The following is a 27,815-nucleotide window of genomic DNA, read 5'->3' as shown; positions in this document are numbered from 1 at the left end:
GGCGCCAACCTCCCCCCTGTGGACAAAATGTTCCACAGGGCAGGGGCAACAGCAGAGAAGGCTTTCTTCTGAGACCCTGCCAATTAAAAATTATTTAATTGACAGGCAGGGTCTATCAATCAAAGATATCCTCTTCCTGCTTGATTGGGTGGGAGGGTCAATATAACTGGGACAAGGCTCTTCCTAACTTCATTCCATGGCATGAAAGAACAGAATGTCAAGTAAAGTTTGAACAAGCCTTTATGTTTAAATTAATGTCGTATTAATTTATACTCTGCAATATAAATCTGACTCAGAACTTATTTTAACGTGGAAACATTTTAGGCATTCTACTAATGGATTTATACAACATTAAAATACATATTCTAGTTGAAGTTTTAACATTTAATTTATGGATGATTTCTAAAGGTAGATTCCTTCCAGACTGGGTAAATATAATTTTTCTCTTTCACTTACTGTATATTTCATACAGTGATGATTAGTGTTGTTGAAATTCTTATATAAAGTGAATTGAATAATGATTTGTTATTTTAACATTTTATTCATTTATTGAATTTATACCTACCTTACTCAACAGATAAAATGACCTAAAGTATTCAGCTTATAATGAAATTAATAATTTTCTGAGAATGTGCACTTAACTTCCTTAACCTTATGGTAGATTGTAAATTCGAATTACTTTGTGCTTTTCTTTTATTTCTTATTTTTTGTGGGGTGGTGGTTTCTTATTACTTTAAAATTTGCACAACAGCTAAGTAGGGGACATGTATAGCACTATTTTTCTCCAGACCTTGCTACTCATACCTATTCAACATATGCTGGTTTTAGATTCAAATATTTTCAGGAACAATGTGTCAGTATTCTCATTTTATCTTTCTATTCTTAGCATCTAAGTACTTTTACAACTTAAAACACCAAAACATATTTACAACTAAAACAATTAGATTCAATAATAATTATCAATAAAAATAGAATGCCTTCTAAGTATTTTTAATTATATACTCCTTGCCATAAATTCCAATCATCATGATCAGATATGGAATAGACTCCAACATTTATGGAACATTTACCTCGCCACAGGAATACCAGCCCATACAGAATACTAGCTGGTCAAAGTATAGGAGAATATCACCTGGTTAATATCTGGGTGGGAGATTGGGAGGAAAGGCCAGATCCACAGCTTGGACCAAGAAGCAAAAAAAATTAAAATCTGTAAAGGGAAGCAAGACACTGCTGTAATGTTGTCAAGTAACCAACGTGAGTATGCCTCATCGTGGTTGGGGGTTAAACCTCATTAGCAAGAGGTCATACTTACATTTAATATAGAGTAATGCAATATTTACATTGATGCCAAATGAATCATAATACCATGATACTCATTTGCTATGGAAGTGGGGCCATCAGAAGGACTTTTCAGAAAGATGCAACAGATTGACAAACCAATGAAGAAATGGACAAAAGTTAACTTCCTTAACCATATGATGTACTGGTACCAAGTTATTTGGAACACTGCAAATTGATACTAACATTTTAAAATGAATTTGGAAATAAAGTAACAACCAGTGTGAGCATTCAGGAAAGGGAGCAATGGGCTCGTTTCACCAACACCCCTATAAAAAATGCATCATTTGGGCCAATATTAAATCCATCTTTCAAGGTGAACCTGAAGATGCTTTGATTGGGTTCCTCTTCTGGCAGGGCATTGTACCCAGTGCCTAATGGGCCTTTCCAGTTGCATAACTGAAAAGATAACACACAAAGAGAATGGAAAACTAATTCTTAGAACAGAACAGTACTTCTGAAATTATTCAGAAAAGATGCTTTGGAAAATACAAGAAAATGGATATAGCACCCACATGCAACTCTTTAAAGCAACCATAATATCTACTAACTTAGCAATAACTGCACATTCTCCTTGGGTTCCAGAAGGCCTTTAAGGCTTGGCTCTGTTCCCAGGCCTTGGGTTGGTGTGTTGTGGGACCCCTGCCATCTTTTATTGTTATGGCTGTTTTTAGTTCAGATTGTATATATTTTTTACTTATTTAACTGTTTTAACTGCTTATTTAGATTGTATAAGGCTATCCAGAGTCTACTGGAGTGGGCAGCCATAGCAAATTTAAATTTAAATGATTTTAAACAAATATATTTTCCTCTGCAACCACTAGATGTCCTAGGACATGATGAAACTGCCAAAGAGTTTCAGACATGCTACTTTTGTATGTCTGCATGCCTTGAAACACCTTTTGAAGCTGAATCCAAAACATTATGCAACATCATTTTCTAACAAAAGGCACAGATGGTATAAGCGATAGTGAAAACTGCTGAAAGATCATTTTTCCACAGAAAGAAATTGAACTTCCAATGATCAAGATGAATAAAGAGTATTCCACAAGCCATAAATCCATTGCTAATGATGACAATCTAGCCAATATAAGTTAAATACTATCCTCCATTAACAGTTACACAAAGTACACCTGCCTTTCAGTTTGTCTGACATCATATGTTCTATTCCTGGCATAAATGACTCTCTCTGGATCCAATTAAATACCAACAACAGGGGACAAATGGAATAATTCCAGCAACTTCATGAGATGGTGAATAAAGGAGGTTTTGAGGGACATGGCAGAGATGCCCGCAACAGAGCAGAATATCTTTAGCACTGCCATTGGAAACAATCTGGCAGAAAAGATCAAGACTGCTAGAATTGATGCTCCAGTCAAGACAAATATTCCAGATGAAATTTAGGATTCACAGTACAGAAAGTCATAAGTGCTATGGTCTCCATTGACTATTGACTCCATTGAGTCAGAAGCTGAACCATCCAAACAATTTGTCAGCCTTGGAAGCCAACAGGCAATCAATCACCTGAAGCAGTGAAAGGAGACAGTGAGAAGGAATAACTAAGGGCAGATGCAGATAATGAGAGAGCAGGTCTGGCAGGGGGCCTAGCCATATGATGCACCAGCAACTTCCAAGGACAGAGCAAAGGCAATCTGTTTAGAGAGCAAGAAAACAACACCTCTAAGTAAGCATTGCCTTCAACTGTGGCTACTTAGGTGCACCTAACAATCTCAATTGGAAACAACTATCCAAATTTGGATCTGTATTCCTCTGTCCTTGTTCTCAGACTGGAGCATTCTGGTACTTGAAGCCTTGATCCAAAGACCGCTTTTGTTTCCCTGCCACTTTCTTATCCCATTTTCTTAGACCAAGGGTCTTCAAACTTAGCAAATTTAAGACTTGTGGACTTCAACTCCCAGAATTCCTGAGCTAACATGACTGGAGAAGGAATTCTGGGAGTTGAAGTCCACAAGTCTTAAAGCTGTCAAGTTTGCAGACCCCGTCTTAGACCTTTATACTGTTGACTGCCCATCTTCTAGTCCTGTCTTTTGTCTTTTAGGGCTACTAGTCTGAACCTCTATTATAGAGCCCTGAATTGTTAAAAGTTTTAACCCATTTTAGCCACCCAACAAGATCTCACTACTCCAGTATTTTTCCTAGAGTTTGTGTATGAATGCTTAGTTGAGTATTCTAATACCTTCTTAGTTGTCTGAATTACAGAAACATAATGAAACCAGTTGGAACTTTTACTGTTTGATTGCTCAGTCTAAAATCAGAATGTCAAACTCAAGGTTTAGATCTGGCCTGCAGGGGCTGGCCTGGAAACAGCGAAGGACCAGCCTGTGGTGCTTCTGCCAGTGAAAACAGAGCTCGGTAGAGCTGCATGCGTCCCTCCAGAGCTCCGTTTTCGTTGGCAGAGGGTTGCAGGAGGCCGTCGCTGCTGAAAAGGGAGCTCAGGAGTTCAGGCCACTATAGGCATCGACATGAGTGACATTGAGCTGGTCACACCCATCCTAGCCTCGCCTTCTCCAGCCTCTCAAAGTCAAACACAACTCTGATGCAGCCCTCAATGAAATCGAGTTTGACACCCCGGTCTAGAATATTGCATAAAGATTCAAAGCAATCAATGATATCTCCTATCATTTATTCCCTAACATTGGTTATCAACCAGAAACAGCTATAATTAATTTAATCTTTACTCAAGGAGAATGTAAAATAAAATCAAGAAAACATTTAATAATGGAAGGATATAATTATCAATATTTTTCTTTATGTACATGTATCAGAATACTTTAAAGTAGATAAAATATTTTATGGCTTTGAACAGCGTAAGAAACAGTTTGAAACAGAAATATGTACAACTGATGAACTTATAAACACATATAACAGCCACCTGTTGTTGAAATTTCATACCTTAAGAGAAAGAATAAGTGAAATAATTTACGATAAAATGGAATAAAAACTTTTATTATAATATACAAATGAATTCATGGGAAAATATGCAGTTGAAAGGATTGAAATTTGCACTATATTCTACTCTTAAAAACATTTTTAATAAAACGATGTACTGTTGGTATTGTTCAACAGAAAGACTATCCAGAATGTATAAAGATATCTCAAATCTATGCTGGAAATGTGAATTTTATGAAGGGACACATTATCTCTGATGGACTTGGAAGAAAATGAAGAAAACTGGAAATAAATATATGCATTAATTCAGATAGTTTCAAACAAGCTATTAAACTTGTATACCACCCATCTCACTAAAGATGACTTATAGAAGGTGTCTTATAGATATTCAATTAAAATGCATCATAAAACATTAAAACAATAAGTGTCATAAATTTAAATTCAATTAAAATAAAATTAATCAGGATGGAGAGGGAGGAAGCAAAATGCACACCAGGTAAAGGTGGGGTGTTATCTACTCCAAACTGCCATACCCCCATTGGGCCTCCAGGTTAGTTGGCACTGCCGTATCTTCAAGGCCTTTTGGAAGACCAAAAGTGTGACTGTGGATCTCATCTAAGGGGGCATGATATTCCAGGGTGGGGGCCACGGCAGAAAAGCTTTTCTTCCTGACCCTGCCAGCTGAAATTCCTTGGCTGACAGAGCCCGCAACATGCCCCTTCTGCCGGCATGGCTGGGGCAGACTAATCCCATCAGGGTGAGCCAGTTTCTCAGATAGATGGTTCCATGCCAAGCAGTGCTTTAAAAGTGATAACCAACACCTTAAATTGGATCCAGAAGCAAACTGGCAGTCAATATAATTTCTGGAACAGCAGTATAGCATGGATCACCCTAGGGGTCCCAAGAGCTGCCCACCCAGCCATGCTCCAGTAGTCCAACCAGGAGATGACCAGGGCTTGAGTGATTGAGCACAGGGACTCCCAATCCAGGAAAGAGCATAACTGGTGCACAAAGTTTTGCAAAGGCTCTTCTCGCCATGATTGCCACCTGCTCATCAAGCAGGAGTCTTGAGTCCAGGAGAACCCCAGATTGTCAACCAGATCTGTCTGAGGCAGTGCAACCCCATTCAGACTAAAGATTTAAAATCCGGAATGGGAAGCTCTACACACCCAAAGCCACTCAGCCTATGCTTCAGTGGAAGTTTGTTGTCCCCCATTTAGACTCCCACAGACTCCAGGCATTGCGAAAGGCAAGCAACAACATCACTTGTGTCACCTGGTATGAGCATACTGATGATACCTCATCCCATGGTGGTGAATAATCTTACCCAGCAGTTTCATGTAGATGTTAAAAAGCAGTGGAGATAACAAAGCTTTATAGCACACCAAAAAGGAGCAACCATGGACTGGACCTCTAACTCCCTATCAAACCAATTAGGACCAGCCTTGGAGAAAGGAACCAAACCAGCTCAAGACTCTACCCCCACCCCCAAACACCGCAGCCAGTCCAAAAGGATACCATGTTCAATTATATTGAAAGCTTCTGGAAGGTGAAAGAAAGCAAGGATGGATGCTTTACCCTCGGCCCACTCTCTCCAATAAATTATCCACAACGGTAACCAATGCTGATCTGTCCTATAACTATGAATGAAACCAAACTGACATAGATCTAAATCAGATCTGTCAAACTCCTGGCCCGTAGGTTGGATGCGTCACGCACTGGCCACAGCCACAGCCAGTTTAGCAAAGCGGGGGGAAGTCCTGGTATGTCATGTAACGATGCCATGATGTGAGTTTGACACCCCAATCTAAATAATCTGTTTCAATCAGGATCCTCTGAAACTGCTAAGCAAGTTTCTTGTCTATCATCTTCTCTAAGAGAAGACTGAACATAAATTGTCCAGGCATGTGGGATCAAAAGATTTTTTTAAGGAGGGTGAACAAGGTCTTCTTCAAAAGATCCTGGAAGTATCTCCTCCTGCAGTGATAAATTTTATCACTGACTGAATCCACCTGGCTATCACCTTTCTAGAGGCTTTTACCAGCCAGGAGGAACTGGGATTTAATTGACAAGTGATTGCACAGACAGCACTGAGGACTTTACCCATATCATAAACTCCAACAGGCTAGAACTGTTCCCAGGTAACCATGTAAGACCTTTTCCGAGGCATCACGCATCAACCTGCCACACACATGGGTTCCAACTGAGAATGAATCTGTAGTAACTTTGTTCATCAGGTGTTTCACAAATTTCTCTGCACAACCCTGAAGATCCCAGAGGGACCCTTTGTAATCCTGAACAGAGCTACCAGGTGACACTCTGCTAATGTAATAATGGAGGGAAATAATGGTGTTTTGCTGGTATTACTGCCATAATATTAGCTTTAAGTTGTGGTTGGTTGGCTTCATCCCCCATTTTCCTCCAGTGATACTCTATGTACGTCTTAGTCCTTTTCAGAACCTACAGCTCCTCTGTGATCCATGGGGATTGTTGGGAGCAATGGGTCAATAGAGGCCACACAGGCACAATTCTATCCAAAGCTTCAGTCGCCTTTTTTTTCTAGGACATGATCAGAGCTTTGGTAGGACCATGCAGCAAAGTCCCAGGATAACCCAACCGATTGAGGTCCATTAGTTGCCAGAGGCAGACCACTCAAATAGGTCTAGCCACTCTGCAGATGGAGTAAGCCTAAGAGAATCTCAGGGACACGACGGCATAACAGGAAGAATAACTCTCACCAATTCACATTGCCATTGACCTGAAAAGATCATATCTGGTACGTGGGTTGGACCTGAAATAATCTGAGATAGGACCAGGCCACAAACTCCTGAGCTACTTCCAAGTAGTGATGGCATGTTCTGGCCCCTCGAGCTCATTTCCAGCACCTGGACAGCATACACTCTGAGGCTCTGGGGTTTGGCTACTGCTGGTGAATACTAGGTCAGCCAAAAATAAAGATCTCCTTATCCAAGATCTTATTGGCAAGGAGCAAGTCAGCCTGGCATGCATCACCGAGATCTGGCTGACTCTAGAAAAGGGGGATCCCCTCTGAAAGATGTTTTTTCAGCCAGTTTGGCACAGCTAAGGCCCCAGGCTGGGGCGGTGATTATAATATGCTCAACATTATCCATACAGAGTGTGTTTAATGAAGTATCAGTGAAGGATTGCACAGATGGTTAAATTGACTTTCTTGATCAAAGAAATGACAATGTCTACATTTGTGGCTGACTAGAAATCCTTTATACACTTTTTGCATGAAACAGAAAAAATGTGATTTGTGATTTTGATAATTAGAAAAAATAGATTATAAAAATGTGACCTTTTTGTAATCATAGACAAAGAGATATTTTTGTAATCATACATAAATTTGCTGCAACAAAAATTGGAAATTTCTATTTCTTTTTTCTGCACTTTTTTTTCTTTTTCTGTTTTTTCTTTGTTTTCTTTTTCTGTATTAGTTTTTGCTATTTTTTATCTTCTCTTTAAAACTTTTAATAAAATGTATGCAAAAACAGTGTAACTCTTCAACATTTACAGTATCTAATGGCTGCATCCTGGCAGCCACTACCTGGTAGTCAAAGATATTTTAAAAACCTATCTTTTTGCTGCCATCTAGTGATTGGTAGATTGCTAAATCAACAAATTAATCATTTCTGAAAAAAATTGTGAATGGATGAAAGAAAATTCCAGAAGCAAGCACCTCTAACAGGCACATGGACTTTTTTTATTGAATTCTAGCTCCAAGGACATTTGAACAGTGGCTGCAACTGAGCAACACAAAGCCATACCACCACTTTGCAATAAAATGGGCGTTGGTAAATTTATCTGAGAACGCCCTTTCTATGGATGCTGCTAGAGAGGCCAGGATGGGTTAGACTCCTCCTGATGACATCATCAAGCTGGGTCTGTCTTGTATATAAAGGACTGCCTGTGGGAGTTTCCCCCCAGCTTTGGTGAAGGTACTTGACAGGCTGTAGGAAGTGTCTCTGAAAGCCAAACAGAATCTGTAACATTAACACTTCTTACCACGAAATAAGGGAAGGGCTGGGCTCTCTAGCAGCATCCATAGAAAGGACGTTCTCAGGTAAATTTACCAACGGCCATTCTCCTAAATGCTGCTGCGAGAGCCCAGGATGGAACATATCAAAGCCCGCATGTCCACGGGAGGGTCCTCGTCCAGCAAGTCTCTCCAAAATTGGAACCACTTACTGAAGCAACTGTCTGCCAAAAGCCGCACTCCTTGAGGCATAGGAGTCCAGGCGGTAATGTCTGATGAACAGAGGCGGGGAGGTCCACGTAGCCACTCTGCAAATCTCCACTAGGGGTGTCTGGGTGGCCCAGGTAGCTGAAGTCAAGGCACTCCTAGCAGAGTGTTCCATTAGGCCCTGGGGTACTGGAAAGGCTCTGGTTAGAAGGCCTGTGCGATGCATGCCGTGATCCACCTACTCAAGGTGGGAGGAGAGGCTTTGTTGCCCCCAATGGGAAGGGGAAAGGACACAAACATGGCCTCAGTTTTGCTAAATGTAGAGGGATGTCTGATGTAAATTCAAAGCACCCTGCTAACATCTAGGGAGTGCCACTTACACTCTTAAGTCGTGGAACGGAAGGGGACAGAAATCAGGTAACACTATGTGTTGGGATCTGAGGAACCCAGTATCTTAGATACAAAAGGTAGGGTCTAGATGTGTTTCCTGACAGACAAGGCTGCCAGGACCAAAATCCATCTAGAAGGGGTGATCGCTACCAGAAATACCACCATAGAAGACAAAAAACTGCAAGGGAATTGACCTCAGTGGTTCGAATGGGGCCTTAGTCAGCGACTGCAGTACTTTAAAGAAGTCCCATGTGGGATCTCAATGACCACTGGAGGCCTCAGGTTTGTAGCACCCTTCAGAAACCTGTGGACCGTGGGATGTCTAGACAAAGATTCCACTCCCCGCAAGGATAGAACAGAGGGCAAGGCCCCAGAAGGGGCAATGTCATACTTACGACACCAATCGCTGAAAGCCTTCCAGGTTGCATCATAGATGCAGTTGGTGGAGGGTCCCCTGGAGGCTTGGATAGTTCTTATTACTCTGGTGGAATGATAGTTCCGGATCAGGGATCCCCGCTCAATCTCCAGATGGCCAACTGAAGCCACTGGGGCTCTGGAAGCAATATTGGCGCCTGTCTGAGTGACACTCTGTCTACCAGAATCCTCCCAGGACTGAAGATGGAACAGTTTACTAAGTCTGCAAATCATGGCCTCCTGGGACAGTGATGGCTACAAGTATAAGTTCTGCTCTTCTGCCCATAGTTTCTGGAAGACCCCTGGAATCAGAGTGGTCAATGTTTGGAATACTCTACCTGACTCTGTGGTTTCTTCCCCAAACCCCCAAAACTTTAACCTTAGACTGTCTACTATTGACCTCACCCCTTTCCGAAGAGGCCTGTAGGAGGCGTGCATAAGCACACCAACATGCCTACCGGCCTTGTCCTATTTCTTTTTATTTTTCTTATATGTATCCATTTCATGTATTGATAACTATGTTTATATCTTATACCTACTATCTTGTAAGCAATTGACAAATCAAATAAATAAATAAATAAATAAATAAATAAATAAATAAATAAATAAATAAATAAATAAATAAATAAATAAATAAATAAATAGCAAGCAAAGAAATCAAGACAGGCAGCCTACACTTCAAACACTCAGTTATGTAACAGACTGGATTGGTGGAGACAGAGGCAGAGACACAAATGAAAAAGCAAAAACACCTACCACTACCTACCAGTTAGTACTCTGCTTATCATCAGTGTTTAAGGAAATGCTACATGAAATTTGTTCACATATACAGAAGAGATGTGGTTATACATAGAGCCTACTTACAGCAGTATAGCTGGAATCAAATGGTTAACGCAGCATACACTCATGTCTAATCTTTTGCAAGCATTTCTGATGAATGAATCTTTTGTTACGTAAACAAAGATTCCTTTAGCATTGAAAAGTTTCAAGTCCTTGCCTCATTGTGCTCCTATATTCTGTGGGAGCAATTAAAGCATGCAGATAAGCCAGAGTAGTTTACAACCATGCAGACTTCTCTTTTTAAAACTAAATTAGTTATACAATATGCAGCAAGATACTTGACAAAAGTTCTCAGACTGCACAGTGCCAGGGTAGTCAGCTTTTTTCCTCTTAGGGTGGGAACCACAGCCGTATTGTTGGACTCAACCACAGCCATGATTTGATTACCAACGACAGAAAAATGTGGAACAGTCACATATAATTGATCCCAGCAGTTGGTAGGAAAAACAAAAACAGCTATTATTTTAATGTTATCAGACAAATTACAGAGAAATCTATATTTGTATGTTAATTGCAAGTAGTTCATGCATAAAGGAATCAACCCGTGTTGGCTATAATCTGCTATGGCATTAAAACTTAGAAACACCCACCAAATTTTTGATAGTTGTTATGGATTATGGATTATATTCAATAAGCCAAAATTTCACATTTTGTCATTAGGTTTTATGGCTATGACTGCAAACCTGTGGAATTTTACATGAGAGTGATCTGCACTGAACTCAGTGGGAATATATCAAGCAGTAGATAGAAGAAAAACAGGTGTAAATAGTTTCTTAAACTTACTGTAAGAAAATGTAACTTTTCACAAATCATTCCAAAACGTTCCTATAATTTGAACTATCTCTAGATATATTTTTTTACTGTGAAATCTAATTGTTTTTACTAATTTGACTAATTGTTTCACCCTGAGCCAAAACAAAATCAAAATTCAAACAAAAGACTCACATTTTTGCATGATTCTTTTTAGTTCTTCCAAATGTTTCTATCACAATTTCTACCTTAAACCAGGAGTTTCAGGTCATCTTATCTATTGTAATTTTATCCTTTTAGTATAGAGCTAATTCTGAAGGTAATGTAATTAAGAGCTTCATTTGATTCATTCAGAGTTAATGAAAATATTGTTCCTATAGTGCAAGTTGGGAGGGGAGAGATATTCCTACTTTAAAATATTTTAAAATAAAATATTTAAAATACTTTATTTCCCACCAGAGTAAACTAGAAAATACAGCAGAATTTGCTGGTATATCTCAAATGATAAATAAGTCAGAAAATATTTGTTTTTCAGGTCTTGTATAATAGTGTAATGATTGGTTCTATCCTACATTATAGTGCTGAAATAAATAACATAAATAATACCCAAAGGAAATAACCCAGAATGGATGCATATGTGGAAAGCAAGAAGAAGTTGGAGCACATGGTTTGGTTTTATTTCTGAACTCAGATGTCATTCATTAATGTTATGTTTTTGCATAAGCGTCTGGTTACTGTACATTACAATTTAATAAAAATAACTTTAAAAAGATTTTCCAAACCTGAGTTCTGTCTGCCTTAGATATAAAAGAACTCATGAATTAGCTTCCCAACTTCTTCAACGCTGAAGCTTCTCTATGCAACTGAAAGCTGATTTTCCAACAGAATGTAAGATGTGACATTAAAAATGTGGAATTGGGGGGGGGGGTAATTATTGGAAACTGCAGGTTCTCCCAATTGTGAAAAATCAATTCTTTCAAGCATGTAAGCAATAATCCAGAGTTAAAAACTAAAACAGTATAAAAGTGGGTTGTGTAAACTTATTATATAGAAATAAAATGGGAAGAGATTATCTCCTGTACTCAAATTGGGAATGCAGAAGTTGGTAAGTTTTCTCTATGGTCATTGTCTAGAAGGAATTTAAGATTTAATTTCCCACTTTCAAAAATCTCTTGGACCACACCCATTTTCAAAAATTAAATAACTGTTTTGAGAAATTATAGCATTTAATCCTTTTGCTTTTAGTGAAAAGCTGTACAAGTGTTTTCCATTCAAAAAGGTAGTCTCACCTTAATTTTTTAATTAGAAAGACACCAATCTGAAGAAAACAGAATGGAAAAGAGAATAAAAATGTAAATGTAATACAATGATTCTTTTTTAAAAATTTCAATAATAATAAGCTAAATAGGTTTTATTGTACATAAGGTCCCAACAGGCATTTCATGTATTATTTATATATGGAGTATATTTCTGCTTATCTTGTTGTAGACTTTTTCCCAGTACAGAATTAAAGAGCTGCCTTTAATTGACTATTCTTGTGTCACCCCAAACTATGCCAGTATAACTTGTATTGTTCCCACTGCCAAACTCTTATCCTGTCTCTTTTGTGCCTGAATCACTGCTGACTGATATTGTGCCACACATCATAGGAAAGTTTATTGCTTTTTTCTTCTTGCTCCAATACTGGTTTCATCACCTGTTAATGAGGGGAAAAAAGCAGGACTGGGCCTGGTTTCTTTCATTTGGTTTATCTATGTCTCCTCCCTCCTCTTGCATCTCATTTAGTATCTCCCAAGCTAAAATAACGTCAACTATGTAAAAATATGGCAAGAGAATCAGGCAGAAGTACCCCCAGAAAGAACAGTTAAGTCCTGCCTTGATTGTGCACTAATTCTCCTAAGAAGCTGGAGAATTGAAATTGACTAGCTATTGCTGAAGAATCAGAAAGTGAAATTGCCAAGTAGATTGGCAATTCAGTAACAAAAGTCTGATTCAATGTTCCACCTTATTTTCTGGAAGTTGAAATGAGTGGAACTGCTCTATTTTAAGGTAAAGGTACAGTTTAGAAAACAATTACAGTGGAATACCCCATATAAATTTCTCCCCCCTCCCAGATAAAATGGTAAGTGTACCCTCCTTTCTTGGAAGCCAGGAAATAGTTCTCTTTCAAAAGCAATGAAAGCAGACAATAGAAAGAACTAAAAAAAAATACAAATGCTGAAAAAGAAATAGTTGGTGTGAAGGCATTCCCACCATTTCCAGAATTTGGCAAAATACATCTCTAATCGAACCCACAGCAAATCAGCAAGCCTCAATTACAAGTAACATATAACAATGTGTTAGATTTTACACACCTTAAAACCATTATGAGCTGGTATCCTCTTAAGAAGAAACGACTGGTATACCTGACAATAACTAAGAGAAAAGAGTGGCACTGTCAGAGCATAACTGTGTTGTGGTAAGTGCAAGTGAGGTCATGGCAAGTCACCCACAACACTGTTAAAAAATAATACATCTTGACACTCTTTTTTAAAAATCTTCACAGTTTCATTTGCACCTACACCTTTAGAAAAGAATAAATTCTTCAGCTAAATTTATCATTCCAGAGATTTTTCCATTTGGTAATAGGATGCCCAATCAATAGTACCAGAGACTCCTGACATGATACAGAGTTCCATAGAAGCTTCTTCTTAAGAAGACTGACAATCAAATTTTAAAAAAAGGATGGGTGGATGAAGGCTGCTTCAAGGTACACATATGCAAAACAATTCTTTCCAATACTATGTTCAATAATATAACTTCAAAGCAAATGCTCATATTTATTTTCAATAAAAATTAATAAGAAATTGAAGAGTCTGGTTAATCATAAATCTAATCCAGTGCAGGATTAAGTTGAGTTATTATTTCTAATTCTATATTTGCTAGTCAGTATATCTCTTAAAGAGAGCCAGTTTAGTGGTTAAGGCATCAGTCTAGATGGTGAACCTAGGGCACACGTGCCACAAGTGGCACGCAGAGCCATTTGTGCCAGCATGCGAGATGCAGACAAACTTATCTCACTGCACATGCACGCTCCTCACAGCTGATCTTTTGGCTGGTTTCAGGCCTTTTTCAGCCTCCCAGAGGCTTGGAAAAAGCCTCTGCAAGGCTTTTCGGGACCAATAGGCCTGTTTTGTCACTTCCTGTAATGCTGGAAGTGATGAAACGGGCCTATTATTCGCCCTGAAAAGCCTTGTAGAGGCTTTTTCCAAGCCTCTGGGAGGCCGAAAAAGGCCTGAAACCAGCCAAAAAATCAGCTGTGAGGCACAGTGCAGGTAAGGAGGTGGTGGGGATTGTGTGCGCATCCGCAGGGGGCATAGAGGGATGCACATTGCATTCTGGGTGCTGGCACGCGAGTGCGCGCGTACTAATGTGCATGCAATTTTTGGCACAGGAGCCCAAAAAGGTTAGCCATCACTGGTCTAGAAACTGAGAATGTGAATTCTGTCCCCACCTTTGGTATAAAACCAACTGGGTGGGCCAGTCACTTTCTCTGAGACCTAAGAGTCAGACAAGAGCAAACAATTCCAAAAAAAAACCCTTTGCCATAAAAGCTGCAGGGACTTGTCCACAGAGTCACCAGGAATCAAAGCTAAGGTTCACATACATATACATTTCTTAAAGAGGATAACTAGTTCAAACCTTAGCATCTAGCTTACTATCCAATTACTTTATGAATGATAGCTCTTATATTGTTAATAGATTAGGCAGTAGCCAGGAACATGCAGAGCAGAATTTCTTAAGTATATTCCATAACACATCAGTGTTCTGCAAACAGCTTGCAGGAATGTCATGTGAAAGTAATTGCGTACCTGGCCCGAATCTGCTGCTACTCGCTATTGTACATGTAGAGTTGTACAAATCTTTATCAAAGCAATTTGATTATCACCCCAGTCAGCACTGTAGCACCTCAAGCAATACCACTCTGCTGTGATGTAAACTTCTCTACGTATGCAAAGTCTCATTCAAAGCAAAGATTGAGATGATGCTGTCAAGTTGTTCTAATCAACAAGCAAGATAAACATATGCATCGCTTGCCACCAAGTAGTGGTGGGTGACTGGGAGTGATCCCCCGGATCAAGTCCATAGCCACCGGCTTCAACTTCAGTATGAAGCCTACAAGTGTGCCTTACACTTACCAAGCATTCCCATTCCAAATACAGAGAATAAAGCCTTAATGCCAAGGTCATCCTTGCACAATTCTCACCCATTAACACTGGGCAACCGAAAGCTAGCTAAGCAAAAACAAGAATTATCTCTCCACTTTCACTTTTGAGCAATGCTCTACCTTGGTTTGTTCCTGAACAAAAACCCATCTGATTTTGCTGTCTTTATTACTGTCACTCAGCCACCTGAAGAATTCACCATTCAAAACAAGTTTGCATGGATAGAGTGACCTCCAAAAAAGGTTACATAGCCACACATTTTACTTTATTTTATAAAACAGGTATAGGTTTAAAAAAAGCAAAGAAAAATGATTTTAGATTCTCATAATCTTGAGAGGGTTTAGAGAAATTCTAATTGATTGTTCCCAAAAGATGTAAAAAATGCTTTGAAATACATTTTTTTAAAAATCACCTTCTAGTCAGATGTCATTCAGCATGTTTACACAAGATGTTTGAACTAGAATACAGCAGCTATGGACAAACAAGTCATCCACTGCCAAGCAACTGAAGAAATTTCAGATTACCCAGGTTATCCTGGGAGCAGGTATACCAACCATCTTTGTGTTATCATTTTGTGTTGTCATTTAATCAGTTCCAAAACTTTTATTTTAACTGGAAGTAGTCCAGTTTGGGTCAGAATCTTTATCTATACTAAATGAATGCTAGTTAACTAGTCTCCAACCTCCTAACAAACTAGATGATGTACCTACCTTTAACAAATTGCCAGATTTTTAATAATTCACCACTGGAGCAAGACTGTAAGAGGTTATAATATTTCCCAGGTTATAATAATGTAAGAAGCAACCACACTTGAGGCAGAAGAGGCAGAAATATAAATGGACAAATAGTACATTCCATTACTAGGTATGAACTGCAAGGTATGGACTTCAATATATATTGAAGAGATCCATCCAGAGTTCCATCTGAAATTTTCTGCATACTGCACTAATGAAGTGCAAAATTAATTGCACATGAAAAAATGCATGTAGTATTCAAATGCACAGACCTCTACCAGCAATTTAGAATGATAAAGTTCAAAAATTACTGATTATACAAACTCTCTTGTAAGCTTTATGAATCTTAAGTAGACACCAACCATCAAAGATCTGTAAACTCAGTAAACTTCATTATATTTTATTCACAAGTCCTAGCACTGAAAAACTAACTCAGAATAAATTTTCATTCAGTTGTCTTCTTACTAAAAATAAACTGGGACTGACTTATTGGACGTGGAGTCTTTCTAGTTTCTACTGAAACAAGAAGAGCAGACAAACAAATAAAAAATGACTAGTTATCAGCTTGACCTTTAATAGAATTAAATGTTAGTTATTCAAGTAACAATCTGAATATAGTGTCTATCTGCATTTCAAATCTTTGCAGTTATACACTGTTAATCATTTATTGTCACATAACAGACAGAATAACAATACAAATTTTACTGCAAATATTTTATAAAGGTTTTACATGAAAAACAAATAGTTCGTGAATCTAAATTAAACATAATCCCTGTGAATGTGGAAATGGACACCACCCTAAATATCTCTATTCATTTCCAGAATCTTCCATATTTTAAATTAATCTAGATATAATCAGAACTGGCAGTGTATTTTCTTAAATCTGAAGTTGGCAGTAGTTTTGGAATATCAAGTGAGATCAGGCAGGCAAACAATGCTAGCAAACCCTTTGCAATGTGGTATTCTCTGAAACGTATATGTCTTCCAGTTTCATGTACCACAAAAGACAATACAAAATGAAAATAATTAATTGGTAATTCCAAACATGCATCACTTTGCATAATTGTTTCTTAATTAAAAGCATACAATTTGATTAACATTTTTTTCATATGACAGATACATTTTGATAAGAAGTACTAATATATGGTACAAATATAGATATATATTGTTCTACAGTTGTTTTCAGAATTTGATAGATAGCACATTTTTATGGTACCCTTATGCAGGGGGGGGGGGAGACAGACCTGCTAAAGCCATGTGGTTCCAATTAGAATCTTAATAGTATTTTGCAAGGCTCTGCTCACCACAGCAGACAAATTCTTTGTAGATAATTTAATGGATGGTACTGGAAACCAAATTATCTCTCAAATCACAAAGCTAGACATTACCTTTATCCATGACACAGCTTATCAGTCTAAGAAAAAAGCCAAAAAGAAAGTAAGACAACAGAAGGGTAGTTTCAGCTCATAATTTAGATATAAAACATAATCTAATTAACAGACAATACAAATGTATGTACAAATAAAATGAATTGTACATATAAAATATTTGCAATCATAAAAATGAAAAGAGCCCCCTAAAAAGTTCAACACTCAATTTTTAAAATAAATAAAGACTAAATGTCATTGCATGAACAGATAACCTTTGAGATTATTGTGCTAAACTTTTTAGCACTATTACTTAAATATTTTTAGTTTCCTTTGCTGATGTTGCAGCTCAAGCTACTTGCTAAATGACATCTCTCTCATTCTTCACATTATTTACTGATGACTGAATACAGGCTGAGATGTAGCTATTCTTGTATTATAAATGCATGATAAAATACATTTCAGGTGAAAAACATAACTGGTACTCCTTTGCATTTTCCAAGTAATCAGCAGTGTAGAACTGAGTGCTTCTTCCATTTTCATACAAAATCACAATCCTGAAAGACCCTCACTGCAGCACTATTCTGTTCTATACAGTAGAAACTGCATTCTGTATCATTCAGTAACACATCATGGAATGTATCTCTGCATTATCACACAGAGTTTATGACAACTAAATGCTATATTTGCCTGCCTGCCTGCCTGCATTCCTTCCTTCCTTCCCTCCTTCCCTCCCTCCCTCTCTCCCTCCCTTCCTCCTTCCTTCCTTCCTTCCCACCCAGGGTTATTGGTTGAAACTGTACTCTGGCAAAACTGCATCACCTTCAAAATATGGTTTTTATACCTAACATTTAAACATTATGTAACATTTCATAAATGACAGACGTGCTATCAATATTTTGTTTGCTGGGAGAAATGAACTAGAATGTTATATCTGCTTGCAAGGCGAAAGCAGTAGTAATGTGAATTATGTATGTTTACTGATGAGATAAATGGAAGTTTTTATATGTCATCACTAAATGTGATATGGTGTAGGTAGTATGACAAAATATATACATGGATCCTCTACTGTATTTTGCATGATCCCTAAGCTAGGCAGCAAATGTGCATGAATGTTATATAGATAAATGATGTCATTTGGAAGGAGGATGCAGCAATTGCTGTGTGGTATGCTATATGAAATTCTGTACCTGCATATAGCACATCAGCCTCTACAGAAAAATAATACTAAAAAAAACAGGCAACATGTTGTCTAGTGATCTTGCATATTGTGCAAACGGACGCGTTCTGTATTGTAGTAATGCAGATAAGCTTGTATGTTGGGTGTTCCCGTGCACATGACATTTGCAGGTTTTACCAGGGTAAAACTTCTCTGTGCTACCCATCTATAGCAAACAACATGGAGTTCAGTCTCTCCTTAGGATACACTAATATGAAGGCTAGAAAGCTCATTTGTTATGACTGAAAGGCAGGATTAGGGCATTAATTATTATGAAATGTGGTGGTACAAGAGAGGATGCTGAGAGGAACGTAAAGGAATTTGGTATAAGCAAGGAGCTGAAACAGAAGGTGATCGTCTGGCAGGGGTCTGGGACAGCAGAGTGCAATAGCACAAGGGAACCAGTGGTGTCAACAAGCTTGTCCGATGACAACCTTGCGAGGTGAAGCAGTCAGTTCCTTTGCACTTGCGCGCACAAACCTGACTTGGTCATTTCCATTCCCCAGCTCAGCTGATGAAATGGACCTTTTAAAGAATTATTATTAGCGTTGGAGTTGCCACCCGACATGGTCTCGTCCCAACCGCGCCTCCTCACAACCCAAATCCCCACCGATCGCAAGGTAGCTTCTTCCCAGATGTAAAGACAAGCGGAATCCCGGAATGGGGAAGCGCGCGTATTTACGCGGGGTGTGTGTGTGTGCCAGTTGGGTAAAAGGGTGGGTGATTGTAGCGGCTGCCACCCTCTACCTCCGCGGGATCCATAGAGCGCACCCACCTGCCGAAGGCGTGTCTGGCTGGATTGGGGCGACGTCCCGCCTCCAGGAGGGCCAGGGGAGGAGGGGGAAGCCATCTTCCGTCCCTGGGCTGAGTCTGCGATCCGTCACTCCGCTCGTCTCTCCAGTCCGACGGAAGTATCGCCTGGTGGCAAGTGCCACCAACCGCCGCCTTCTACTACTAGTCCCTAAAGTAGCGCGGAGCTGCTTTAGCCGGGCTTCTCTCTCCCTTCTCAGTCTCTCTCACCTTCCTCAGTGACCCGTCGCCCTTCTTCTTTCCAGCCTCGGGCAAAAAAAAAAAAAAAGACTTGGCACAGCCGGCTAGAAAGCACGCCCGAATTCCTCGCAGCTTGCCGCCTCCGCCTGCGAGGAAGTGGGCGGGGGTGGGGGCGAGGGGTGCAAGCGTGGGCCGTGAAGCGAGACTGGTCAGGGAATGACCTTCCCCGGGAAAGTCGGAGGCGCAGCAGCCGCCGCCGCAGCTGCTGCTGCTGCTGCTGCTTCCTTGCGCTCTGGCGACGGACGCCGTGGCGCTCCTTCAGCGCCTGTGCTCAATCTGTTCCTCCGGGTCGCGGTGCAACAGCAACAGCAACAGCTTTATCTGCGCGCGTGCGTGTGCGTGGTTGACGGGGGAGAAGGAGAGGAGAAGGGAGACTAGCGCTGGGCATACCGTAGCGCTCTTTTCTCCCTCTCTCTCCCTCGCGACGCGCCCGCGCCCGCGCCCTCACACATCCGCGGAGCGAGTGGGAAAAGCTGGAGCGAAGAAAAGGGGAGGCTGCGTTCGCGATGAGGTCATGGACAGCGCCTTGAAATACGGCCGGTGGCTGCGGCCGTGCCTTTACCGGCTGGCTAAAAACCGAGGAGGAGGAGGGGTGGGGAGGGAGCGGAGGCGTGGAAACGGATATTAAGAATCCACCCATCCCACCGCCTAAAATAACGCCAGGCGGCCGCAAGGTCCCTTAGCGGCGTTTCTTCTCAACGAATTTGCAGGGTGGTGGCCAGGCGGCGCTCGCCATAAAGCCGGCAGAGGTGTGGTCGCCGCCCAGGCTTCAGGTTTTGCTCGGCAGGACGGTCGCAGGGAAAGCCAAAGCGAAGGAGGAGAGGGGTTGGCGGAGCGAGCCTATTTAGGTCACCTTAGGGGTTCCCCAAGGCTTCGATTCTAGGCTAAAGCGACCTTTTTACCCCAGTGGTCACTTTGGCCGGAGCTTGATTGTGAAGCTTGGTTCAAACTCCGCTAGGGAGCCTTCCTTGGCTCTAGGATTGCACCCCAAAGCTAAGCACGTTTTACCGAAGACATCACAGCCAATTTATTGGGGGCTAAGCCCCATTAGCTCCGTAGCCCATCAGCAGGCAGGACAGGGTTGTGTGATATAATTTTTAAACCTACTAGCAAAGTGGAGCTTTCCTGATCCAGGGTAATAAATCTGTCTTTAAACAGGGTTTTAAGGGCCATCTAAAAGGATGCTTAACATGTCTTTGTTTTTGTTTTGTTTGGACAGCCTTTTACAGTTATTTTGTTGCAACGTTTTGTTGCTGGGTTAGTTTATTTTAGAATCTGCCTTGTTTTCTAGAATATCAAAATAAAAGAATGGATCACTCAAGTTTCCCTTTGGCACAGCGGCCATCAATGGAAGCATCAAAGAAATGCAACATCTGTTCTTTTGAAGCAACAGGCAGGAATCTCTAATCTTAGAGTAGTATATGTGATGGTTGGATTTTTTCTATATTGGAAAAGTGCAAGAGCTGTCTTTTACACCGGCTTCTGGAAACGACCAGAATATGTGATTTTTTTTTTTAAAAAAAATGTAAACTAGCACCCCGAAAAATGTAAGAATAACAAGATTCTTCTAGGCTGGCTACCACATTTTCCCTGTGAGCTTTGATTTTCAGATCTTAATAAAAGGTTTTTTTTCCCCTCTCCATCCTGTCCTCTGTGGCAAAGCTGATGAAAACACAAAGAAGAAACATTTCAATGGCTGTTCCTGCCAACAGATAGAAACCTGGCTCCATATTTGAGGGTTTTCTGCCAGCAAGCAAGGACATTTTATGTCCAGACAAGTAGAGAGATGTAAAGAAGAAGAAAGGACCAAGCATTAGATGATGCAAGCTTGTTGATTGCTTTTTCCTCAAAAGTTATTGATAAATTGAAATGGAAATTTTAATATATTTGCTTTAATATAGGGAAATAGTCTTATAAACAAATAGGTGGGTATTGTCTCAAATGTGTCTCATTTTTCTGATTTAAATAAAAAGTACCTCCAGTTAAATCTGTTTAAAATTGAAACCTTAAAAGTGTAAAAAGAAAGGCAGGCAAGAGCAAAGTGTTTGGCTCTGCTTGGTTCAGCAAAAAGGGTTCCCAGAATTACTTGGATCAAGATATTTTTAAAGATCACATCTTGTTTCTAAAAAAATCAATAGTCATTATAGTGCTTTTGGTTATATTGGGATGTAAATGGCTTCAGTTCCACAGACAGCTCACTTGATTTTTTTTCTCTCTCTCTCTCATATTTCTCATTCAGAGCATATATCTGCATCACCCATCTATTGATAGAGGTGCATATCTGTCAGTTTTCTTTATATTCTGGGCAACAATTTGACCGTTAATATATACTTTTTGAAATAGTTTAAAATACAACTTGATTTGAACAACAGATCTTCTCAGGATGGCCTGATAAAGTCTACATCTTTGTCATCTATTTGTGTTTCCATGGGAATTAAATGCTATTATCTATTTATAATTTTTTATCTACATTACCGCTTAGTACCCCATGTCATTTTTCTGGCTCCATCAATCCAGGGAGAGGTTTGCATGAAAAATCAACTTCCCTGACTTTAGAAATAGCAAGGTTCAGAATCAAGCTTAGCAGAAATGTTTTCCCTAACCAATCAGTTTTTATCATAACCCAGAAATCTGGAATCTAGGGTTCTCTTGACTCTTCCAAGAAAAACCCCCTGATTTGGCATACAGTCACCTTCAAGACTTTCACATTATAGGTAGTCCTTACTAAGGTAATTGGGACTGGAATTTCCATGTCTAAGCAATACACTAAAAAGCAATGTTATATTACCATATTACTTAGTGACAGCAGTTCTTGCAGTCTCTAATTACTGTCATTAAGAAAATAACCAAGGATCATTAAGCAAAGACCTCACATGACTAACATTTGACTTTCTGTTAGCTTCCCCATTGACTTTGTGGGCAGCTGGCAGAAGAAGTCACAATCTCGTGACACCGGATACTGCAACATATGGAAATATAGGCTGGCTGCCCAAATCACATTTGTGTGACCCTGTGGGTACTGCAGCTACTGGAACTTTGACATCCAGTTGTGAGTACAGTTCAATTACAAGTTCAAATGGTCACTAAACTAACGGTCATTAAATGAAGAACATCTGTATATCCAAAAGTGGTTTCAGAAGAAAATATATCTGGCAGGATAAGCAATCTATGTGTGGATTGTGTTTTTAATGGCCTGGAATGGCTGCTGTTGTACTGCTGTAAGTCAGCGAAGGGTGAAAAAAGAGGAAAGGAAACTCAATTTTGTGACCACCAGCTGAAGGACAGGAGGCCCTTTGGAGGGATTATAGTTTAGAGTCCATTTGGGGGAGGAAATGTTTAAGGTAAAATCCTTCAGTCTATATCTGCTTTTCCCAAGGAAAGACAAGACAGTCTAAAATTAGATCCTTGCAAATTGGTGATCAACAATAAACATATCTGATCCATTCTTAAAGCTGTTCTGGTTGCTTGCACTTGACAATTCTAAACTTGAAGTACAGGTATATTTGAAATACTTGAAGTACAGGTGCAATTCAATAAACTGAACTGGCTGCTAGTGAGGACTGTTGTGGGGCAGATGTAGACCATGTCTAATCCAAAATTAGAAAAGGAGGAGAGAAAATAAGGACTAAGAACTGTTCTAGGAGGGAGCGGTTGGAGACAAAAGTTGGAGAGTAAGGTTGACATGCATGTGTGGAGCATTTGTTGATTCCCAGACTGTAGAGAGAGAAGAAAATTCAACACATGGCTTCCTTGGAGGAAGAGATGGAAAGTCCCAGAGATACAGAATCTTCATCCAAGACCCAAGAACTGGCTGGTTACAGATAGCTGGAGTTGTTGCCGAAGTCTACCTAGTCTCTGGGAAATGATGGAGCAAAAGACTCCAGAGAGATAATGATCATCTGAGAGGATCAATGGATAGATGAGCAGTACTGAGCACACGTATGTTTAAACCCAGCATATTCCTTGCTTTTATTCTGTTGATAATTCCAGAAAACTGGGAGAGAAAAATGAAGTAAAAGGGGTAGGACCGTTAAGCAGTTGCAAGAGGAGAATAATCTCCAAATACTTGTATCAGCTGGAAGTTTCACTGCATGAGCACTGAATAAAATATTGCTGGATACATTGGCGCCAGCAGTACGAGGTGAATTAACTCTCTAATAGGCATATGCAGTAATTTTGCCATTAACAATTTAGTCCTTCAATGCCAGATCCAACAGCCTGTTTTCCAAAGCATTTTAAATTTGTCTATTTTTCCCAGTAAGTTATAATTTTCTTGCTTTTTGTTTCCAGTAAAGGTTAATTGTTGTAATATTGTATTTTATTGTACTTTTATTGCACATTACTCGGCATCCATCAAGATGAAGAACAGGCTAGTAAATTGTAAACAAATGAATAAGACCCAGGTGTACAGTGGTGTGTCAAATTTCTGATTATCAGGAATGTTTACCAATACTTTGATATAAATATTACTCCAGATGCAGTATGTTTTAGCCTATTTTGGATTAGTTTAGTCTTTTTTTCCATAAAAGCAATTTCACGCTCCAGTTGTTCCTTCTGAAGAAATGGCCTTCAGGTTTTACGTAACATATTTACTGTGAAATGTTACAACTGTCAGTCTATAAAACACTTGCATCATTACTATCTACTGCCAAGTTATTTCATGCATAAAAGATATTTACATAACACAGTTAATGTTTTACTGATATTAACCATTTTTACTCCTTCATCTTACCTTTTCATCTTTTCAAAGGCTTTTTCAATACCAATATACAGTACAATTGTTGTTATGCCGTTTGATTTAACTATACGTGGCAAGAACTCCTTAGGTCAGTGGTCGCCAACCAGTGGGCTGCGTACGACTGGTGGTCCGTGAGAAAATTTTGGTGGTCCAAAGAGAAATGTCATCCCCAGAGCACCCCGCAAAGCAATTAATCTGGGCTCGCGGGAACACCAGGCTGCGTCGCCCACATGGTCCGCGGGAACACAAGGCTTGTGTCGGAACAACACGAGGTATGGGGAGAGGGGGGAAACTTGCCTGGCCACCAGGCTGCTTCTTTCTGCTTCTTTCTTCTTCTGCTTTTGGCTGCACGCAAGGAAAGCAGCAAAAGTCTTTCTCTCCCCCAAACTCTGCCAGAAATGAGTCTTTAGGGCCCTGCAAGGCATCCTGCTGCGTTGGCAAAGACTCATTTCTGGCAGAGTTTGGGGGGAGAGAAAGAAAGACTTCTGCTGCTTCTGCTTTCCTTGCATGAATCCAAAAGTGTATCTCTCTCCCCCTGAAAACGGAGCTGGAAATGGTATCCTGCGATGCCAAATAAAGAATGATTGATCGGTAGGAAAACAGGGTGCGGAATTTTCCTGCAGACTTTTTGGGGGATTTTCCCAGGGTCTGTGCAGAAAGTGGCTGCAAGAAAATCCCCCACCCATTTTCCTACCAATTGCGGAATACCCTCTCTCTCTCTCTCTCTCTCACCCCACCCAAGGTTAGATCGGATCTCTCTCTCCCTGCCCCCCTGAGAAAGGAGCTGAAAAGCAGGTTAGGAATATGGCTGCCTTGGAGGGTGTGTGTGTGTGAGGGATCTCTCTCTCTCTGTGTGTGTGTGTGTGTGTGTGTGTGTGTGTGTGTGAGAGAGAGAGAGAGAGAGAGAGAGAGAGAGAGAGAGAGAGAGCATATCACCACCAGCCCTCCAAGGTTAGATCAGATCTCTTTCTCTCTCTCTAACCAATGTCAGCAAGCCACCGTCGGTCAAAATTCATATTAGTGATCCACAGGATTTTAAATTATGAGTTTGGTGGTCCCTAAGGTCCAAACGGTTGGGAACCCCTGCCTTAGGTGACTCTAGGTAATAACTGTAGCTCTACTCAATTTACTTCACAAAGATGTGTTCATTGGAGGAATGGTGAGATATCAATTTAATAAATGCAAATATTCCGTATATTCTGTATAATATTTCTATCTGCACCAGTTCCACTGAATGCAGAGGGACTTAGTTCTGAACGTCTATTAATAGAACTATGCTGCTAATATTGATTTTTTTAAAAAAGTCTTTCAGCAAGGCTTCCCCATTAAGAGTTAATTAGCTACAGTTTTGGGACATTGGTTTGAGAAATTTAAATGTTAAAATGAGACAGATTCCTGTTGATTTTGAAAAATAAAATCTATATGAAGATTGATAGCATGATCTTGAGAAGCCTTAATTAGGATGAAGTCCAACTGAGTTAGCTTCTGTAGGAAAGTGAGCCAAGAAATATGGGCTTAGTAATGGATACTTTATGGGCTGCCATTCTTTAAAGTGGTGTTTCTCAACCTTGGCAACTTTAAGATGGAACCCCCAGATTTCCCAGCCAGAATTCTGAGCATTGAAGTCTATGTGGACCAGCCGATTTTGGACTAGTCACTCACTCACACCTCATGGGGAAAACAGATGGAGGAAGAAATATTAGGTGTAGATATGTGTGTTTAAAATGGTAATGATGCTGATTTTTATATGAACTTATTCTGATTTAATTTAATGGTTAGCTTAATCAGTGTAAGAAATCCCCACTTCTCTGTTGTAAAGGTTATTCCTTCATGCATCTACTTATTTTTACATTAAGCTATAATTCACCTGGTTCAACAGATATTAGTATGCAGATATGCTATGGATATTGCTTTATTTTCAAGGTTAGGCTCATACGGTTATTTGTGAATTGTATTATTTTGTAATACCATTTTGATTTAACTTTTAGAACTTCAAGGAAGTAGTATGACAAGGAACAGAGGTAAGGGGAAGAAATACTGACATGTAAATACATTTACTGTAAAATCAATTTGCATAGACCAAATAGTAAACATGAGGTTTCTTTTTAACTTAATGGGGCTTTTAAAATGTCTTAATTGTCTTAAAATGTCTTAATTTTTAATAGATTCAGCAAATTCTCAGACCTATATTTTAATGAAATGGGATTTATTGCCAGATTGGTGAAGAGTGATATATGATTGCAATTTCACCCATATCAACAAAACCCAACCATAAGCAGAACATCATAGTAACTATAACTTACAGATACCTATTGCCATCTATATATATCAAATTAATTCTGAAGTTACATTGAGGATTAAAAAAGGCAGAAAATAAATCAAATTTTGAAGGTACTATAAACACTATTGGGAATAAGATGCTCTTGGTTCTGTTTTTCTGTGAATAATGAAGTAATTTACCCTTTTTGATAAAAAAAATTGTACCTTGCTGTTTCGAAATTAATCGGGTTTCTGAGTCTAGGAATCAGTTCTTAACTAAACCACTTGATCAGAAAGTCTGTTCCTATAGGACATTCCTCTCTTATTAAAAACAGCAAGTATCAAACATAATCTGTGAATGTATGATTCCATCTTCAGGTATGGTAGGGTTAGTTTTTGTGGTGGTTGGCTGTGTGGTATGTTGTGGTTTGGGTGCTGTGTGTTAGAACACATTTTTCAAATAGGCGTTATGGAGAAAACTGTCAAGCAGCTGTTTCTCTTCTGCTTTTCTTAGTGTTGTGGTGCTGCAGTGTGCTCTGGCTCTTCTGAAGAGGGTTTGGACACAGCTTCTTTTGTGTGTGGTGGGATGATTGCTTGCAAAGCTGAAGATCTGGTCCATGTTTGCAGTAGATGTGGGTTTCCAGCTCTCCATTGTCTAGTCTCCTTATATCAATGTCGAGGAATGGTAAACTGTAGCCTGTTTCTTCTTTGTGTTTGAATTTAATCCCAGGGAATATGTTATTGAGTAGGTGGTTTGTTTCTTCGATTTGGGATCCTCACTTGACACACCTACACCTGACCAATCACGAGACTCATCACAAGACCCTGACTTGATGCAACCCTGGCCTGACGTGATCTCATCATTACAAGATCTACTGATCACACAAAGCCTTTATAAACAGAACAACACTGGCATCCCCTAAACCCTGCTGAAGCTGTTACCTAGCCTGTTAACAACACATTTGGAAACCAACCTACAAGCTCAGAGAACAAACCTTCACCCTCAAACTCTATTTTTTATTTATTTCTTCCTGTATGCTACCTGTCATGAATATAAATGCTAAATGGGCGGTCTGTATCTTTAAAAGCATATATATCAAAATGATCTACTACTGTAATTATCCTTCTCAAATATACTTCTTTCACTATTGGAGTAAAGAGTTATCCAACCATTTTATTACTTATAAGTGAAATTACGTTAATTTTACATTTAGGCAAAATGGCCATTCTCAAATAAATTAGTGACTGTTCCCGTTATCTCTTTGTTGGAAAGTTGATTTCAAAAACAAAGATAGGGAGATCATGGATATTAAATAAGCTCAGAAAACAATACGTTCATGGGGAAATCAAAGACTATGGAAAAAAAAGATTGATTATAGAGAAAAGGGATACAT

At 39.5% G+C, this 27,815-nt stretch overlaps 1 protein-coding gene across 1 annotated transcript in view; it reads right to left on the bottom strand.

Moving 5' to 3' along the window:
- ANK2 (ankyrin 2) overlaps positions 1–19,831 on the bottom strand; it is a 279,598-nt gene extending 259,767 nt beyond the window's left edge. The window contains exon 1 of the mRNA XM_087962977.1: positions 19,150–19,831. Coding sequence (XP_087819103.1) covers positions 19,150–19,224 — 75 coding nt within the window. The 5' untranslated portion in view covers positions 19,225–19,831. The remainder of the gene's footprint in view (positions 1–19,149) is intronic.
- Positions 19,832–27,815: the final 7,984 nt, after the last annotated feature.

This window comes from Notechis scutatus, chromosome 4 (assembly GCF_049901735.1).
Source record: "Notechis scutatus isolate UNSWTSFEM ecotype Mainland chromosome 4, rNotScu1.2, whole genome shotgun sequence".
NCBI classification, from domain to species: domain Eukaryota; kingdom Metazoa; phylum Chordata; class Lepidosauria; order Squamata; family Elapidae; genus Notechis; species Notechis scutatus.
This window is presented reverse-complemented; position numbering and strand designations above follow the sequence as displayed.